Source organism: Saimiri boliviensis, chromosome 3 (assembly GCF_048565385.1).
Source record: "Saimiri boliviensis isolate mSaiBol1 chromosome 3, mSaiBol1.pri, whole genome shotgun sequence".
Classification (NCBI taxonomy): domain Eukaryota; kingdom Metazoa; phylum Chordata; class Mammalia; order Primates; family Cebidae; genus Saimiri; species Saimiri boliviensis.
Window position 1 is genome coordinate 79,819,852 of NC_133451.1, and position 20,589 is coordinate 79,840,440.

The 20,589-nt window shown below is 36.6% G+C and overlaps 1 protein-coding gene across 10 annotated transcripts in view; it reads left to right on the forward strand.

The window, feature by feature from the left end:
* PTPN13 (protein tyrosine phosphatase non-receptor type 13) overlaps positions 1 to 20,589 on the forward strand; it is a 220,927-nt gene that overhangs the window by 24,173 nt on the left and 176,165 nt on the right. For 8 of the 10 annotated variants that reach the window (XM_010334771.3, XM_003923981.3, XM_003923980.3 and 5 more), the window contains exon 2: positions 19,588 to 19,707. In XM_010334771.3, coding sequence (XP_010333073.2) covers positions 19,593 to 19,707 — 115 coding nt within the window. In that variant the 5' untranslated portion in view covers positions 19,588 to 19,592. Of the gene's footprint in view, positions 1 to 14,831; positions 14,973 to 19,587; positions 19,708 to 20,589 lie in introns of those variants that run through there. The other 2 variants (XM_074396398.1, XM_074396402.1) reach the window with 2 other exon arrangements.

Below are 20,589 nucleotides of genomic sequence, written 5' to 3' on the forward strand. Positions count from 1 at the left end.
CTTTTTGTCAACACTATTGTATCATTGATTTTACAAATTGATAAGATACTATTCTTCAAAAATGATAACTTTATTTATTTATTTATTTATTTTTAAAGACGGGGTTTCATCATGTTGGTCAGGCTGGTCTTGAACTCCCGGCCTCAGGTAATCTGCATGCCTTGGCCTCAGTGGTTGGATTACAGGCGTGAGCCACCGTGCCCGGCCTCCTTTTTTTTTTTTTTTAAACTATGAAAAGTTTAACCATTTCTCAGTAAAGCTGTTATTTCTTGGTCTGACTTTTTAAAATTTCCTTTACTTCTGACAGAATACTTTTGACATGGTCAATTAAACAAATAGCCAATTCATGCCAAAAACCAGTTGGAATTATCAGATAAATGTAAATGGATTTTTACAGTGAAACAAAATCATCAAGATATATTTCCTGATATGAAGGTTATGTTGTCTTGCCATGGATTAAAACAAAACAGTCCTGTAATGGAAAATGTAAAGCTTGCTCACCCAAAAATCTCAATACTAAAGGAATGCTACCAATTCCAGTAAGGTATTATTGATTTTGGAAATCACCTTTAACATTAGACTGCTAAGATGTAGAATTAGGTTTAAGAAAGCTGAAATGCCCTTCATAAATTTCAGAGCTAAAAATTGTACTTGGTTTTTGAATTAAGGAAAAAAACTGGTTGTATTATAATTGTACTGATTGCCTAAGATGTAATTACTAATTGAAGTAAGGGATTGTCATCCAGATTCTGATTATTAACTAACAAGTTTGAATCTGCCACTGAACTACATGTCTAGTCCTAGGGTATATTATAGTACACAATTTGTTTTTTGAGTTCCTAGGAATTAATGGACCTATTAGTTGTAGGTTTTAAGAGTGACTCTCTCCTGGTCTACTGATTGGAACTAAGGATTTATCATGTTTTGTTAGTCCAAGTGAAATTTTGGAAGACGACATATGCTATTGAAATAATTTTGTTTTCTGTTAAATATTTTTAAGAATGACTTTCTAATAATGCAGATACAGAAATTACATAGTGACTATGCTAATAAAACCTGACAAGTCATTTTTAAGTTGAACCATAAAAATGGTCAAATATTGTTTCATATGGTTCAATCTGTTATATGAGTGTATTTCTACAAGCACAGTACATAGTGTTCTTATTCAGCGAATATTTGTGTGTTAATTCTGTTTTGATCCCCGTTTTCATTCCCCACTGTCTGTCAACCTCGAAATTTATTACTTAAGCAGGAAGCAACTTGTTAGAAAATAACATATATTAATTTGAATTCAGTATAACATTTTACAGACAATATACTGTTAGACTTGGAAAACATGTTAGAGGTACCCTCAGGCTACCCCAGTCGTCAACTAATACAGGAAACTCTCTATGACATCCTCTCCAGATGGTTATTTCCCTCTGCGTAACCACTTAAGGACATTATCTCAAAAGTTTTTCTGTGTTATTAGAAGGTACATATACAATACTGAAAACTACCCAATTTTAACTCACTGGCCTCAGTTCTGCATTCTGTTAGGAATCCCATAAAAAGACTACTTCTTCCAGATGGCAAATGTTTTAACATTATAAGATAGACATCATATCTCCTACTCTCTTCTCCAAGAGAAACAGTTCCAGCTATTTCCAAGTCATAGGCTCAAAACTTAGGATTTAAAGAACTTTAAGGATTATTCCAGCAGTAATCTGATTTACAGGATCTAAGCAACTTTCAGTTTGAATTCCCTACATTGTCTGATGTAGTGCCTTGTAAATAATGAGCACTGAATAAATATTTGTTATGTGCCTGTAAGACTCAGAGAGGGTAAATGAGATTTGAGTTTCTTGTCATTTAATAAATATTTATTGAGAATCTGTTGTGTACTGGAAGTTGTTCAAGACATTTGGGGATACACCAGTTAACAAAAGAGACAGAATCTCTGTCCTCATGAATTTTACATTTTGTTGTGAAATACATTAAATAAAGATTAATTCTATAATATCAAGTGTTGTAAATTACATGAAGTGTCATGTAATTGGATAATGGTATGAGAGAGTGAGGGAGTGGGTGATGCTGGTATTTTATTTTATTTTATTTTATTTATTTTATTTTTTGAGACGGAGTTTCGCTCTTGTTACCCAGGCTGGAGTGCAATGGCGCGATCTCGGCTCACCGCAACCTCCGCCTCCTGGGCTCAGGCAATTCTCCTGTCTCAGCCTCCTGAGTAGCTGGGATTACAGGCACGTGCCACCACGCCCAGCTAGTTTTTTGTATTTTTAGTAGAGATGGGGTTTCACCATGTTGACCAGGATGGTCTCGATCTCTCGACCTCGTGATCCACCCGCCTTGGCCTCCCAAAGTGCTGGGATTACAGGCTTGAGCCACCGCACCCGGCCTGATGCTGGTATTTTAGATTGAGGTGGTCGAGGAAGGCCTCACAGATACGCTACCTCATAGAGATGAGGTAGCAACTGATTAATGACCTGAATGAAGTGAGGCAGCTCAGACATATGAATATTTGAGACAGGAGTTGATACAGTTTGGATATTTGTCCTGCCCAAATCTCATCTTGATATGTAATCCCCAGTGTTGGAGATGGGGCCTGGTTGGGAGGTATTTAAATCATGGGGCAGTGTGTGGGTGAGTGGGCAGATTTCTCATGAATGGCTTGGGTCATCATCCCCTTGATAATAAGTGAGCTCTTGCTCTGAGTTCATATGAGATCGGGTTTTTAAAAGTGTGTGACACCTCCCCAGCTACTCTCTCTCCCTTGCTCCTGCTTTCACCATGTGATGTGCCTACTTCTCTTTCTCCTTCTAAGCATCCTGAGATCTCCCTAGAAGCCTCAGAACACCATGCTTTCTATAAAGCCTACAGAACCTTTAGCTAATTAAACCCGTTTTATTTATGAATTACCTAACCTCAGATATTTCTTTATAGCAATGCTAGAACAGCCTAATACAGAAGTGTTCTAGATAAACGCAAGGGCTTAATTAAGAGTCACCAAGACTGGAGTTGAGTGTGTCAGGACTGAAGAGGGGAGAGAGAATAGTTAAGATGAAATAGTCTGAGGAAAAAATCCTGTAGGGAGCTTTGAGCTTGAGTAGGAATTTAAATTTTTATTCTAAGTGTGATGGGAAGCCACGAAGCATTGGAAATTACATGATTAGACCTAATTGAAAAGAGTCACTAGTGAGAATAGATTACAGAGAGACAAGAGAGGAAGCAAAGCGACCTGTTATAACCCTGTTGTCATTATTTTCTAGGGCTTTGCTATCTAGTATGGTAGCCACAAGTCTCATGTGGTCATTAAAATTTATATTAATTAAAATTAAATAAAAATTAAAAATTCAGTTCTTCTGTTACACTGACCAGATTTCAAGTTATATGTCTACAGACAGTCCATGACTTACAAGGGGTCGACTTGATGATTTTTTTACTTTATGATGGTGTGAAAACAACAGGCATTGAGCTGAAACAGTACTTGGAATTTTGAATTTTGATCTTTTCTTGGGATACTGATATTCAGTAGGGTACTCTCTCACAATGCCAATCAGCGGTAGAGAGCCACAGCTCCCAGTCAGCCACACAATCACGGGGGTAAACAGCAGACAGTGGTACCCTACAGTGTACTGTATTCCATAAATTACCTGAGATATTTAACACTTTATTATAAAAGAAGCTTTGTGTTCTATAATTTTGCCCAACTGTAGGCTAATGTAAGTGTTCTGAGCATGTTAGGCTAGGCTGAGCTATGGTGTTCAGAAAGTTAGGTGCATTAATCAAGAGTAGAAACAAGTTTGATCCTAGAGAAAATAAATGGAAGAGTAAGCCCAAATATCTTCTCAAATCACAGATGAAACATAATAAATCTACATATATTCCAGTAATTACAATTTCAACTTCATATTCAGAAATTATCAAAAATTCTACTAAAATTTCTCCATTCTAAAAATGATTTTGAGATTATCAGTTTCCATTTTGAAATATTTTACACATTTCAGTTTTTTAAAAATCTAATTTTTATATATAAGCATTGACATGAGATTTTATACTGAATCTTTCCAAATCTTGAGGCCTTTCTAGAAGTGAAAAAGGGGGTGGAGGGAGGGAAGAGTCCAAATTTTAACTCCTATCACCATACCACATTTCTGTATTTCTAAATATTTTCTCTAACATCTCTGATTATTACATTTGGGTTAAGGTGGAGCTTTTGTAAGAGTCATATTATGGTAAGAGAGGTCATTTCTGCAGCTGCGTTTCAGAAAATCAAATCCTGCAATAAGCAAGTTACTTTCTTTTTCTTTTGTTTTTTTCCCCAGTACTTGTCTCCATGATGAGGTCATGGAGAGAGTCCCAGTCTGGTGCTAGTTTGTTTGTTTGACTTTCTAATCTCCCTTTTTAACGAATAGAGACATGTCCCAAGCTCAGAGTGTTGCTGCACAGGCAGGCCATACTGTTGTGGCTCATATTTAATAACTTCATTGTGTTCTCCTGTTTTATATTGATAGTGACTTTTGTACTTACCTTCTACTTACGGAACATTTTACTGGTTTTCCATTTAAGGGCATAATGTTGATCTAAGATTTCCTTTTTAAATAAATTCACATGTAAAAATGAGACATTTAAAAAAATATTAAGTAAGGGCATTTGGGAATGGTAAGATTGTAAAAGGAAGAAATACATCTTAAAGAAATTTTGTTATTAATTGTTATTATTTTTGAGACAAGGTCTCACTCTGTTGCCCAGGCTGGAGTGCAGTGACACAGTTCCATTTCACTGCAGCCTTGACTTCCCCAGCTCAAGCAATCCTACCACCATAGCCTCCCAGATAGCTGGGACCTCAGGCACACCCCACCATGGCTGGCTAATTTTTGTACTTTTTTTTTTGTAGAGATAGAGTTTCACCATGTTGTTCAGGTTGTACTCAAACTCCTTGCTCGAGCAGTCTGTCCACCCTGGCCTCCCCAAGTGCTGGGATTACAGGTGTGAGCCACTGCACCTGCAGAAATTTTATTAAGAGAAAGTCGGTGTCTTAGCAAGGTGGTTCATTAATGCAGTACACATATGGGTTAATTGTAAAGAGGAAGAGAGCAAGAACATTCTAGGACCTCTTTCTCCAAGTTTCATGACCTAGAGCATCATGTCTAAATAGCCAACATTACTGATATAATGAAACATAAATAATACACTGCAATTAAATTTAATTTTCAAATTATATCACAAAATGTACTTATTTATGTATTTCTACCAAGTGCTCTTCCCTAAAGCAGTGCATCATTATCTCTTTCTAATGGGTCTAATTTCAGGCTGGCTAGCTTTACCTCTGGGAATTACAGAAGTGATTTTAGAAATAAATGTCAAATAACTATTACTCCAGCTCTATTTCTCTGTAATTAGCCAAGTGTTTACAACTAATAGACATAACTAAAGATTTTTATTATCTTTTTGTTTAGGTATCTGTTGTCACAAGAAGACTCACTCTGCTCTTTTACTTTTGAAGCACCCATTTCTCCCTAAAACCGATTTATCACAACTCTCTATCATGTAGGACACATATTACCTCATTTGGATCTTGTGCTTTCAGCTTCTCACTGGTTTAATGACTTCTGTACACTTAGAAGGCACACAAAGCCTGGGCTGGGGTACACATGTGGGGATCACACTGCAGGCTGTGAATGTAGACAAAAATCCTTTGTTGTGGGTGTGATCACTTTAACAATTGATGGATCAAAATGTGTTGCATTCGCAATAAGCAATGCATATTTAAATTTTTTTATCTCCATTTAAAAATTTAGCCCTTATACATTTAGACTTTACCATATAAATTTTAATTAAGTTCAGTTTTACTCTCAAGTCCCTAAAATTATGGCAAAATGCTCTCAAAGATAATAGACTTTCTTACATAGTTAACAAGTCTCCTTAGATAGGTATTCACAATTTCTTATCTGCTATTTCAAAATCCAAAAATGTCTGCAAAAGCAAAAATGTATTTTATAACTCATATGAATGCAGAAATTTACTTGAGATTTTTGGTGGCAAAACCTGACTGCACTGACATGAAGCTACTTACGGTTTTTATTTATCCTACTTAGCGTAAATATTCATAGATTTACTGCAGAAATGTTAATGTGTTAGATTACTAACTGTTGGCCAAGACCTTTGCTGGGGTTGTTTCAGAATATACAGTATAAGCACTGCATGACTTTTTTTTTTTTTAAATAACACAGCTGGTCCAGAGTTTCTCATTAGTGGTTGGGAACCCGTGTATAAATAAGAGTATGCATAAGAGATAAAGTGAGGCCAACATATTTTTCTTTTCCTTTTTTTTCCAGTTGTCTTCGTCTTTTTCTCTTCCTTTTCCTCCCTCTCCCCTCCTCATCTTCCTTCCTAACAGTAGCAATAACCCAATAATCAATATCAAATGTTTGGACTTATGTCCTTAATAGAGTTTTAAATGACTTTAATAAGATCTGTAGTTCATTGTTTATAATAGACTCCATAACAGACAGAACCTTAAATAAACATTATTCTTTCCTAAAACTTCTCTGCTTTGTGTCTCCAAAAGGTCATTTATCATTGAAACCCCTTCATTTGATCATTTTATTTTCTTCCTTCTGAATTCCACATTGAGTAATTACCACAAAAATTAGTAAAATTCTATTAAATTTATCTTCACACTGATAGAGTATGGAGAATAAGGCTATTGCCCTTATTTTATGCTCTGTGAATCAGTATGAACATAAATTATAAATTTTGCTTTTTATCATTTACTGTAGCTTAGATTTTTCTGCTAATTTAACAAAGGCTAATTCTTTAAAAAAAATGATAGTTTTGATAAACGTAATTACAGGATATAAGCTTATGCAGCCATCTTTGGTAATAACTAAGTACATAAAGCCCTTTCTAATGTGGGTTAATGAAGGCTAGTAAAACCTTACCTATTTGCTGTGAATTCACTCCATTTGTTTCTGATAATGGGACTCCAGGGCTTAAAATGAAAAGGAAAAAAATTGAACTTTAAAAATATGACCAATAATGAAGGATTTACTGTTTTATATTAAAAGGAATATACAGTGTATGGACTTTGTTTGGATCCTCATTTCAACAAATACAATGTAAAAGCCAAACCTATTCTTAGATAATCAGGGCTGTCTAGAAGAGGTGGGTTTCGTGCAAAGTCACTTAGTCTCCTTTTCTTGTTAGTCTTCATCTCTCTGTTCTTGGATGTCTCTTCTGCTGCGTGTACTACTTTAGTACATTGATCATGAAATTTCAGGGCTTTAAAATACAATCTATATGCCGACTATATCTAAATGTTTATGTCCACCCCATACATTCAGTTATCTACTTAGCATCTTCACTTGAATGTCTAATCAGCATTGCAAGCATAACATACAAAATCAAACTCTGAAACTTTCCCTTCAGACTAACTCCTGTTGCAGTCTTCTCTGTCATAGTTAATGGTAACTCCCTCCCTGTCAATTTCTTAGGGCAAAGAGCATCAATATCAGCAAATACTTTTGTCTCTTCCTTGAAGATATTTCCAGAATCTGATCACTTCCCAACTGTCCCACAGCTACCAGTTTGGGAGCTCAATGTCTCGATGTTTGTAATGTTGAACTAAGGAAACTGATGGTGTAACTCATTCAGAGGCTGAAAACTTCTGGTCCTGGGGGTCTGCTGTTATAAGTCATGAACTCTAAAGACAGGCAGGTCTGCAGTTCTGATGTCCAAGGCAGTGGAAGAAAAGTTTGTTCCAGCTCTGAGAGAGAGACCTGTTCACCTTTTGTGTGTGTCCTATCCAGGCCCCCGACTAATTGGATGGTGGCTGCCAACATTGAGGAAAGATTTTTTCCACCCAGTCCACTCAGATTCACATACTAATCTCTGGAAACCCCCTCACAGACACACCCCAAATAATGCTTTACCAGGTTTATAGGTATTCCTTAATCCAGTCAAGCTGATACCTAAAATTAAATCCAAAAGTATACCTTTTGTCAGCTTGGCACTCATATACATCTCCTCAAACCATAATTCATTTCCAAATAAAGACAATAACAAGATAATAGTTTTGCCTAACATGATGCAACTATCCTGTGATTGTGATTTTCACAATTTTAGACTTCAGGGATTTTGATCTTTTGAGATTTTAACATTTGGAATCATGACTTTCAGGATTGTGTCTCTTAGGATTGTGATCCAGATGCTTTACTTTCTGCCCAGAATCTTCTTTCCTATATATATGTACATCTCACTCTCTCACCTCCTTTAGATCTTTCCTCAAATGACAAATTCTCAGTGAGGCCTTCCTTGATTGTTTTATTTTAAATGTCTACTCTCTGACTTTTCTGATATTCCCTAGACCTCCTTCTTGAGTTATTTTCTTCGATCACATGTATTACCATATGATATTGTAGTTATTGTACTTATTTATTCATTGTCTGTCTTCTCCATAGGACCCGTTATTTTTCTGATTTATTCACTGCTGTATCCTCAGTGCTTAAAAGAGTGTCTGGCTCATAGTAAACACTCAATAAATATTTGTTAATTGATTGAATAAAAACCTAGCACCTATCAATGCCTAGCACCTATCAATGCCTAGCACATAATAGTTATAATAAATATTTAAATAAATGAAGGAATTAATAATCTAGTTGGTGGATCATCCCATTCTCTTTCAATCTATTTGACTCCCTTCTGGTTCTATTTTCTTTTTTATGCTGCGCAGACCCTGTGATCCTTCCTCACAGTAACTCCTGCCACAACTCTCGAATCTCTTGCTGCAGTATCCTCCAAGAAAACCTTTGGCTTCTCTGTTCTTATTTATTGGTTGCTAAATGCAACCAGGAAAAAGCTGAGGATCTGATCTCTGCCTCGAGGGACAGCCAAAAAGAGAATACCCAGGGACCGGTACTCTCATTATAAGATGATATTTGATGCTATAGTACCAGAGCTCTGCAGCTCCAGTAGTCCCTTTGCTTTGTTTAGTTTTCTAGTTTTGTAGACTTGAAAGGGTACCACTCAAAATAGCCCTTTGTTGAATAGTTCATTTGCTGAAATCAAGAATGAGCATAGTAAGGAAGTATTCAAGTAGCTGATCTCTGAGTAATTAGGAAAGACTGGCATTGATTGCTTCTCTTAAAATTGATTAACACCATAGGAGTTATTGGAATTGAGGGTTAAAGCTTTATCCAGAAGCTGGGGACAGTGACATGCCTATAGTTGCAGCTACTTGGGAGGATTGCTTAAGGCCAAGAGTTTGAGGATGCAGTATGCAATGATCATGCCTGTGAATAGCCACTGTACTCCAATCTGGTTAACATAGTGAGAACCTGACTCTAAAAAGCAACGAAAAAGCTTTATCCAAAGATACAATGGTTCTTTAACATTATTGTGTGTGGGACTTACCTGGGGAGCTACGGATTCCTGCATACACATTGAAAGAAAGCCATGCTTTGAGAATATATATCAGAAAATGGGCAGGTGTATGAAGCATGTCATGAGGACTACCTCTCTAAGCCAGTGAATGAGGCCGTGAGACAAGAAGTCCTCCACCTAACTTATTTCCATCTCTACATATGCTTCTTTCCCTTGACTTCAGCTGACCAGATTATTGGAAAGGTAATAATCACTCTTTAATCTTTGTCACTCTATCTGTTGCTTACCTACCTCCTCCTATACCTGGAGACTTTCATGGTCTGACTGGTATTTACCACTTACCGTCATCTCGTCTGTTCTTTCCCTTCTCTAGATAATCTTCAGTATTTGAACACCTCCTACTGTTTCTTCTCTCTCTCTTAATATAGGTTATTTCCTCTACCTGGAAGGCCTTAACTATAACCTCCTATGTATTCCTCCTCCCTCATCCCAACCTCAGAATCATTTCTAAATTCTTTGTTTCTGGCCTAATTAAATTCCCTTTTTTGAATCCCATGGAACTTTGAACCATTATGACATTTAATATAATATATATTGTAATCATTTATCATCGCACCTACTAGATGTTTTTAATTGTGTGTGTATATATGTGTTTAATGTCTGGTACCACACCTATTCAATTTTTTATCCCAGACTCATGGTCCTGAAGCCTAAAGGCTTGTTGGTAGAATTCAGTCCTTGTGGTTTTAGGACCTTTTTCTTTCTGGTTGTCGGCTGGGATCTACTTTTAGCTCCTAGAGGCCACCCTTTGGTTCTTGCCATGTACCCTACTACATAGGCAGTTTGCAACATGAAAGGAATCTTGAGGGCAATCTCAGAATGCTGCTTACCACACTAATTTAGTTTTTACAGTATAAAGGACAGATATGAATTTTACTTGATCTTTTGTGTTTTATCCATATTTGTTGCCTTTGGTTGCTGTCCATTAGACACACTTGAAGTCTACATATAGTAGGGAGATCAGCAGTATCCTAAAGCAATGTTCTTTTTTTTTTTTTTTGACGTGATCTCGGCTCACCGCAACCTCCGCCTCCTGGGTTCAGGCAATTCTCCTGCCTCAGCCTCCTGAGTAGCTGGGATTACAGGCACACACCACCATGCCCAGCTAATGTTTTGCATTTTTAGTAGAGACGGGGTTTCACCATGTTGACCAGGATGGTCTCGATCTCTTGACCTCGTGATCCATCCGTCTCGGCCTCCCAAAGTGCTGGGATTACAGGCATGATAAAGCAATGTTCTTAACATAAGTCTGTGAGTAGGGAGGAAAGTTGATGTAGAAAGACAATACTCAGCATCAAAATTCTGCCATCACATTGTTTTCTGTTGGTACCTTCCAGTTGGTGAAGAGAAAGAACAAATGTGAAATTAGAGATTTTCTCCCTGGGTTTACTTTTCTCCTAAGTTTAAATGATGCAGAGAGGGATTGAAGAATTCCAGAGTTTTTCTTCTTCTTCTCTGAAGCTGTCCTATGAAAGCAGGGAATAGGCATACATGATTTCTATTTAGATTTCTATTTAGATAAACAGTTGACATGAACCAGAGGCCCAGAAAGGCAATTTAGAATTGTGTTTATTTTAGTTTATCTTCTTTCACAAGGAAAGCATAATGGAAAAGTTGACAAATACTAAACATTGCTTCAAGCGCAACAAAAATATTTAGATACACGTTGTTTCCACCTTGTGGCAACATCCAATTAAAACTTCACTGAGCTTTATCCCTTTTTCTTCTTAAAATCCCAATTCTTTCTTAGTTTTTTCTAACTATATTAGGCAATAATATGTCTTTCTCTACTACCTGATCTATAACTACTCCTAATGAAAAGAAATATTAATGTATTTTTTATTAGGGAGATGAGCCCTTAGTCTACAGCTCTAATAGTGCTTTTATTAGGGAGAGTTAAAAGATATTGGAACCCTTTGCATTGTTGGTGGGGAAGTAAAACGGTACAGCTACTATGAAAAACAATATTACTGAATAAATTAAAAATAGAATTACTATATGATTTAGCAATTCCACTTTTGGGTTTACAGTTGACCCTTAAGTTTTGGGGGAGTCAAAAGTTATACGTGGATTTTCAGCTGTGCAGAGGGTCAGTTATCCTAACCCCTGCATTATTCAAGGGTCAACTGTATATCCAAAACAATTCCAAGCAGGATCTCAAAGAGATATTTACATACCCATGTTCATCACAGCATTATTTATAATAACCAAGAACTAGAAACAACCCAAATAATCTAAACAGATGAATGGATACAGAACATGTGGTACATACATATACAGTGAAATAGTTTGAAGCCTTAAAAAAGAAGGAAAACCTGTCACGTGCTACAACATAGGATAAACCTTGAGGACATTATGCAAAGCAAAATAAGTTGGTCACAAAAGGATAAATACTAAATGATTCCACTGATATAAAATATCTAAAATAGTCAATATCATAGAAACAGAAAGGACAAATTTAGTTACCAAGGGCATGAGGACGAGGGAGGGGAAATTGGTGTTAAACAGGTGTAGAGTTTCAGTTTTACAATGTAAAGTTCCAGAGGTCCGTTCAATAATGATGTGAATATATTTAACACTACTGAACTATATACTTAAAAACGGTTAAAATAGTAAATTTAACATTAAGTAATTTTTACCACAATAAAAAAAATAGGAAAAGTTAACTTTTAAAAAACAAATGTACCATTTAGTAGTATTTCTTAAAAAGCAAGTGTTATTTGAAGTTGTGGCTTAGTTTCTTCCGACAAAAAAATCCAGGCAGGTTCATGGAACAAAGAAAAGGGTTGATTTTTCAGCTTTGGTTGAGTTTGGGCTTTTTTTCTTCTCTTCTTAATAGCTTTATTGAGGCATGTTTGACATATAATAAACTGTACATATTTAAAGTATATAATTTGTTGAGTTTTGACATGCATGCACCTATGAGATCATCATCACAATCAAAATAATGGACATATATATCTTCTCCAAGCATTTCCACATTTCCTCGTGCCCCTTTTTAATCTTTTCCACATGCCTCTCCATAGGGCAATATTATCTTTAGGCAACCACTGGTCTGCTTTCTGTAACTGTAAATCAGTTTGCATTTTTATAATTTTGTGTGAATGTAATCATAAAACATGTACGCTTGTTTCTGTCTTGCTTTCTTCATTTAGCATAATTATTTCAGATTTATCTATGTTGTCAAATGTATCAGTAATAATTTTTATTGATGATTAGTATTCCTTTGTGAGGATATACTAAGATTTTTTTATCCATTCACCTGTTGATAGACATTTGCTTGTTTCCAGTTTTTAGCTATTACAAATAAAACTGCTATGAGTATTTGTGTACAGGTCTTTGTATGGACATATGCTTTGATTTCTTTTGGATAAGAAGCTTGGAATGGAATGGCTATGTCATATGTTAAGTGCATATTTAGCTTTTTAAGAAACTATATTAACAGTTTTCCAAAGCATAGTATTTTACATTCCCACTAGCAATGTATGAGACTTCCAGTTTCTCTACATCTTTGTCAATACTTAGTATGTTTGTCAACATATTGTGGTTAATCTTTTTAATTTTAGACATCCTCATAGCTATGTAGCCATATCTCATTGTTTTATTTCCAAAATGACTAATGATGTTGAGAATTGTTTCATGTGCTCATTTACCAGCCATATATCTTCTCTGAGGTCCATTCAAATCTAAACAACTGGATTGTTTTATTATTATATATTCTGGATATAAATATTTTATCAGTTATGTGATTTGCAGTATTTTTTCTTAGTTTGTGATTCATTTTTTAACAGTTCTTTTCATGTAGCAAAGGTTTTTAATTTTGATGAATTCTAGTTTATCAATTTCTTTTCTATTCTGGGTCATGCATTTATTGTCATATCTACAAAAACATTGCCTAACTAAAGTCACCATGTTTTTCTCCTAATTTTTAATGCCCTTCAAGGTCTTATTGTGCACAGAAAAGCTTATTGTAAATTATTGTAAAATGAATATTATTACATTAAAAATTGTAAAAATTTAGGTTTTAAGATTTTTTTTTGACAGGGTCTTGCTCTGTTGCCCAGGCTGGAGTGGAGTGGTGCCACTATAGCTCACTGCAGTCTCCCCTTCCCAGGCTCAAGCAAGCCTCCCATCACAACCTCCCAAGTGGCTGGGACTACAGGCATGCACCACCACATTCAGCTAATTTTTAAAAAAATATATATTATTACTTGAAGAGTTGAGGGCTTGCTGTATTGCCCAGGCTGGTCTTGAACTCCTGGGCTCAAGTGGTCCTCCCACCTTGGCTTCCCAAAGCGCTGGGATTACAGGCATAAACCACTGCACCTGGCTGTAGTTCTTAAGCTTTTTTTTTTTTTTTTTTTTTTTTTGAAACAGAGTTTCGCTCTTGTTACCCAGGCTGGAGTGCAATGGCACGATCTCAGCTCACCGCAACCTCTGCCTCCTGGGTTCAAGCAATTCTCCTGCCTCAGCCTCCTGAGTAGCTGGGATTACAGGCACGTGCCACCATGCCCAGCTAATTTTTTTGTATCTTTAGTAGAGACGGGGTTTCACCATGTTGACCGGGATGGTCTCAATCTTTTGACCTCGTGATCCACCCACCTCAGCCTCCCAACGTGCTGGGATTACAGGCTTGAGCCACCGCGCCCGGCTAGTTCTTAAGCTTTTAAGGTCACTTTTATTATTTTATTGTGTTTATACATGCAGAAAATTTTAAGAGACCCTTTGATTGAGTGTATAATCCAATTTTCAAATCTAGTCAATTCACAGTCCATAAACACTTTAAACTGCATTCATACAATTAAAAGCAACTTTTTAAGTATTTCATGTATCTGACTGACAAAAAAACCTTTCCAACCACCCAAATAGGTCTTCTGATGAATGAAGACTTATATAGTAAGACTTACGTATAGCAAACCTTTAAAGATCTCTTATGATATTCCAGTGGCATTTTGTTTGTTTTAAAATACAAGCCTCAAGTATTTTTCTCATTACACTATTTTGGAATCACCAGGCTAATCTGTTATTCTAACTGACCTATTTCTTTTAGCTAAGATACTATATATGTACAGATTCTTTAATTTTTAAAAATACCAGTATTTGGGCTCATGTCTCAAACTTTTCTATTCCTTATTCTGAATATTCCTGGATGAAAAGATGCTTATAATTTTGGGGTTGCCTTCTCAACTCACTGTGGTTTCTTAATGACCAATGATGTCCTTAGCCAGGATGTTGAGTGAATCCATGCTCAAAACTAGTGGCATACACAGAGCTTCTATTTTATAGCTGCTTTGTTCTTGAAACAGTGTGTTCCAAAAGCCCTATTTCTTTACATTCCAGTTAAACGTTCCTAATTAATCTGTCTCCAGACAGGTTATTTTATCACTTGATTGGATTTAGTTAATCTGTTTACTTTTTCATTCTGTTCTCAGTCACTCGTATGTGCTTCCTGTGAGTGCCACAATCCTTCAGGATTAAAATGACATCTGTTAGAATCCCTTTGTGGCTTTGTTTCTGTGGGCAGTTTTAAGGTCAGTCAGTAATACCTGTGTTAACCAAACACATAATAATGGTTCTGGCTATGTGATAGAATTAATTTTTCTTATTTGAAATTTTTCCCAAAAACTTTTTAGTTATCATGTAGCATATAACTTTCAAGGGAAAAAAAAAGTAAATAATATGGTTATATTTATTGTAAAACATAACCTTTGTGATAGTAAAATAATGCCTGTCATATAGCAGTATTCCCATGTTACCTAGTACTGTGTCTAAAGGAAACAATTGAAGCAATAAGCTTTAAAAATTTTTTTAACTAATTCTTCCTCATATGTTGGTTGACCTCAAGCTTTTTTCCCTCCACTTTCTTTTTTCTTTTTTGCATTCCTCTTCAGCTTCTGCATTTCCTTCATTCCCTTGTTATCTCTGGAGCTAATTATCTGAGGTTCTATAATAACAGTAAATAAACATCTCTAAGAGAGAAAGATGGTGCTAGTAGGCAATTTGTTGTTTGTTTTATAGAAAGCTGCTTTAATACTACTTTAAATTCTGACATTAGGTGATTGGATTAAGGCAGTTTTTAAAAACTTTTAAGTTCTTATCTAGCAAAGCTGATAAGAACTTTAATTTAAAAATATTAAATCTATTCTGATAGCTTGATGCTAACTTTGAAAAACAAATATTTTGGAATGCTAAGAAGTTCTAACCAGAAATGTTCAAAAAGATCCTATATTGATGATACAAAAAAAAAGTTTAAATAAAAATTAACAGGGATTGATATAATCCATACCTGATTCAATCAAGCAACGGAGGTATAATTAGTAATCTTTGTAGCTAGAAAAAATGATTGCTGAAAAATATGTAAGAGGTTACTTTTAACCTTTTCATTTTTTATCTATAGGGAATAATTATATTTTAAAACCCAATTTAAAAAAAAAAAGTAAAAACAGTATCTTAAGATTTAAAACCTAGTCTCTCTTGCACTCTCTATATATACACATATATGTGTGTATATATATATGTATATATAAAGCGAACATATTGGTTTTACAATGGGATACATAAGATATCACCATAAGCAACTTATTTTGTTTCCCTTTCTCCGTCCTTCCCTCCCTCCCTTTCTTCTTTCACCAGAGGAAGTTCTGCCTCTATACAGAAACCCAGGTCCCTAATTCCCTCCAGGCCCTTTGGTAATAATAATGACTACAGTCACTTAAGTTTAAAACACAGTGCCAACTCCCTAATTAAAAGTGCCTGGTATATTAATCAACATTTCAATGTCTATTCAGAGCTAAAACTTTTCCCTTCCCTGGGTAAGATTATCTATAGATTGAAGACAGTGTGATTAGCTTCTCTTTATGTTGCTTATCTCCTCACCCACTGGCAAGTTGATGCTATGTCTGACCCCATCAGGATCTAAACTGGGGGAAGAAAGAGAGAAAGCGAGGCAAACAGTTTTTGTTGTTGTTGTGTCCTGTTGTGAAATTGCTTTACTGTTTTTGAACTTGATATGTGTTTAAGGCTGGCCCTTTTTCTTGTGTGTTCTTTTGTGGGTTTTTCACAAACCTTCACTGGAACTATACTACCTGTAACACTCCAGAAATTTTTTCCTCCAACCAGCCAGCCTAACCCTTCTGGCCCTCAGCCTTGTTTTCATTCAGGACATTCCACAGTAGAAATAATTCTAATTCTAATTCTAATCTTTCTTCTTTCTCGTCGTCCTCCTCTTTCCCTTTTCTTCTTTCCCCCTCCTCCCCGTGTTCCTCCTCCCTTCTTCCTTTCGCTTGGTGGTGCTCTGGTTACTTCAGGTGGAACTCAGGGTAGATTTTTTTTTTTTTTTTTTTTTTTTTTTTTTTGAGACGGAGTTTTTTTTCGCTCTTGTTAACCAGGCTGGAGTGCAATGGCATGATCTCGGCTCACCGCAACCTCCGCCTCCTGGGTTCAGGCAATTCTCCTGCCTCAGCCTCCTGAGTAGCTGGGATTACAGGCACGCGCCACCATGCCCAGCTAAATTTTTTTTGTATTTTTAGTAGAGACGGGGTTTCACCATGTTGACCAGGATGGTCTCGATCTTTTGACCTCGTGATCCACCCGCCTCGGCCTCCCAAAGTGCTGGGATTACAGGCGTGAGCCACCGCGCCCGGCTCCAGGGTAGAATTTTTTAAACAGCTTTTTGAGATATACTTCACATACAATGAAACCTACCCTATAGAAAAATTCTTTTTAGTTTTTTAGAAATAATCTTACTCTGTCAATCAGGCTGGAGTACAGAAGCATGATCATAGCTCACTGTAACCTCAGATGCCTGGGCTCAAGTGAGCCTCTCTTTTCAGCCTCCTCACGTAGGACTACAGCAGGCCCCACCATGCCAGGCTAATTTTATTTGCTGTAGAGACGGGTCTCCCTGTGTTGTCCAGGCTGGTCTTGAACTTCGGGCCTGAAACAATCCTCCTGCCTCAGCCTTCCAAATTGCTGGGATTACAGGCATAAGCCACTATGCCCAGCCTTCACCCTTATAAAGTGTTATCTTTAGTGATGTTTAGAATTTTTGTGCAACCATTGCAACTATCTAAATTTTATAACCTTTTAATCCTCTAGTAGGATTTTATATAGCTCCAGACTGGCCCTCTGTGTGGCCTTGCTTCCTGGCATCTCTCCTACCCTGAGCAATGGAAGTACAGCTGGCTCCTGAGACATCATGCTTCCTCACTCTTACGTGCCCTCTCCTGTCTACCTCTTGTTGCTGCCTCAGAGTGATAGGCAATGCCTTTAGATTCCTAAAGTGCGTATTAGGCACTGTCTGCTATGCCCCACACTAACTCCAGAGAACATATATCAGGACTCCCAGGGGTCCCACTGAAGCTTCTTTCACTTGCTTAAGGTGAAAGGAAGGTACCTTTCTGCATCCCTCCCACTTTGGAGGAGACATGAAAATCAGCACACAGCTCTCTTCAAAGAAATTCTTGTGCAATCTTCTCTCTACTCTTTATACCCTGAGTATAGGCTTTAGAGCTATCTAACCGGTTCTCAGACATATTACTTTGAAAATTTGCTACAGGGTAGTCTTTCTCACAAGTCATGTTGGTATCCGATTGCTAATAGTATCTGATACCTATGTTGAAACTTCCAATTTATTAGTATTTGTCATGTAGAAGATAATAGCTCATAGATCTTTAGAAAGGAATGAAGCTTCTACTTTGTTCTCTTGAATAAATATGCTATTATATAACAAAGTCCATGAGAACCTAGAGACTTTGGTGGGGGCAAGGGATCTAAATAAATAATCACACTTCTTGTACAACCTAAGCAAAAACACTTTTGGCTTTTTAAAAGCAGTATCTTATATTTTCCTTTTAACTATCACATTTTGCATATAGGTAGACACCCTGGAGGCAGACTTTGAGCATAAAATGTTTCAGTAAACATTTTTAAAAGAAAGTGAAAGGACAATACTGACCTCATTTATAGTTAGAATTGCTTTTTCCAGTCAGGCTTAAGTATCATCAATGTAAATTAAAAGAAAATAGTAGCTTGTTTTATTGAGTAAGCAAAGTCAACTTTTATCTAAAACAGATGTTTTTATAGGATAACTTTTAAACTCCTTATTTATCTTCTTTTCTAAATCTGCTTCTCCTTTCCAATAGAGATATACTATATACATTATGCTTAAATTGGTTTTGTCTAGGTAGAAATCTTATAAATCACTCTAAAGAACAATTTTCAAGCTGTGTCAATTTAGGAAAATTTATATAGAAGGATTTTAACTTGTTACATTTTCCTCTTCCAACATAAAAAAAAAAAAGGTTTATTAAGCCCCATAGAAAATCTTAACTTTTATCAATATATCATTGACTTAATTGAACATCATTGGAAAAATTGACCTGACAAAAATTTCACCACAGACACTTTTCTGATCTTTTAAGAATTCGCCTTCTGTAGAGTCATATTTCAAAGCATGTTCACAAACATAACCACTTCCCTTGTCATAGCCACCCTAAAAATGACAGTTTTTTTGTTACTGTCATTCCTGTGTTACAATAGGGAAATGGAGGTTGAAAGGTAAAATGACTTTCCCAGGGAAAATTGTGAGTTGCCAACAAAGCTGGATCTGAAAATACTTAATCGCATTGAGTACAAATTTTCAGTTATAACATATATATTGGAGATAATAGAAATCAACTGAAGAATGGAAGAAATGTGTTCCATCTTATTCCCAACGTCTCCTACCATGGCTGTAGGGTCTCCTCTCTATTTCTCTCTACTTTTATATCTGAGATGGTTAGAATGAAGCCTAGACCTGAAATCTGAAAGGCCTTCAGTTCAGCCTGACTGCTTTGGTTTATGATCTGTATTTTGGTACCTCCTAGTACCCTGGGGTTTCTGCCTTCTTCCATGAAGTAGTCACCACCCCATTCTCCAGTTCTGTCTCTAAGGTTGACTGTGTTGGGCTAGGGCAAGTGGTTGTTTTGAGGGTTTTTCCCTCCAATTCCTTTACCTTCTATGAGTTGAATCTTTGGATTGGTAGCTATATTGAGAAATTAAGTAGACAGGGGGCTCATAGTCTATCATCATTGATGTAGAGCTTTTATTACTGCAAGTACAGTTAAGTTGCTGATGCATAGACCATCTATTATTTTTGTTTCCCAGGTAATATGCACGTGTCACTAGCTGAGGCCCTGGAGGTTCGGGGTGGACCACTTCAGGAGGAAGAGATATGGGCTGTATTAAATCAAAGTGCTGAAAGTCTCCAAGAATTATTCAGAAAAGGTAAGCTACTGCTGCTGCTGCTGCTGCTGTTGTTTTGGTATTAGGTAGCTGAAAAAACAGATACAGGGTCAGAGATCAGATTTTTGTTTCAATATTCTTGTGTCTTTGGCAGAGTATGAAAGAAATACTTTCCTTATCTCTTTTAGGGCTGAAAAAGCTCAGATATTATCTACATTCATTTGAACTTCTTCTGTGTGCCCAATATTGCACCAGGCCGCAAAAGTGTAATGGTGATTGAAACCAAAACATTTCCTGTCAGTTTAGAGCTCACAGTTCGGTATGGAAAATAGCTATTAATAAAATATTTGGGCCGAGCACAGTGGCTCACACCTGTAGTCCCAGCACTTTGGGAGGCTGAGGTTGGGGAATCACCTGAGGTCAGGAGTTTGAGACTAGCTTGGCCAACATGGTGAAGCCCCATCTCTATTAAAATACAAAAATTATCCAGGCATAGTGGCAGGCGCCTGTAATCCCAGCTCCGGAGGCTGAGGCAGGCGAATCGCTTGAATCCGGGAGGCAGAGGTTGCAGTTAGCCGAGATCATGCCACCACTTTCCAGCCTGGGCGACAGAGTGAGACTCCATCTCCAAAAAAAAAAAAACTTTATATTTTTTTGTACACACATTTGTACTGTATGAACAAATGTGAAAAATGCAGCCATGACAAGGGCCAAAAAGAGGTATTCAGAGACTCTCTGAGAACTCATAATGAGAAGATTTGACTTGGTCATGGTGCAGAAAAGGAAGTCTTTCTTAATAAGTCACTCCTATGCTAAGACCCAAAAATGTTAACCAGGTGAAAGGGAGGGAAAAAAATTTGGTGGAGAGAATAATATGTGCATCCCCGTTACTCTAAATTAGAATAATGTAGGGTCAACGAGTAT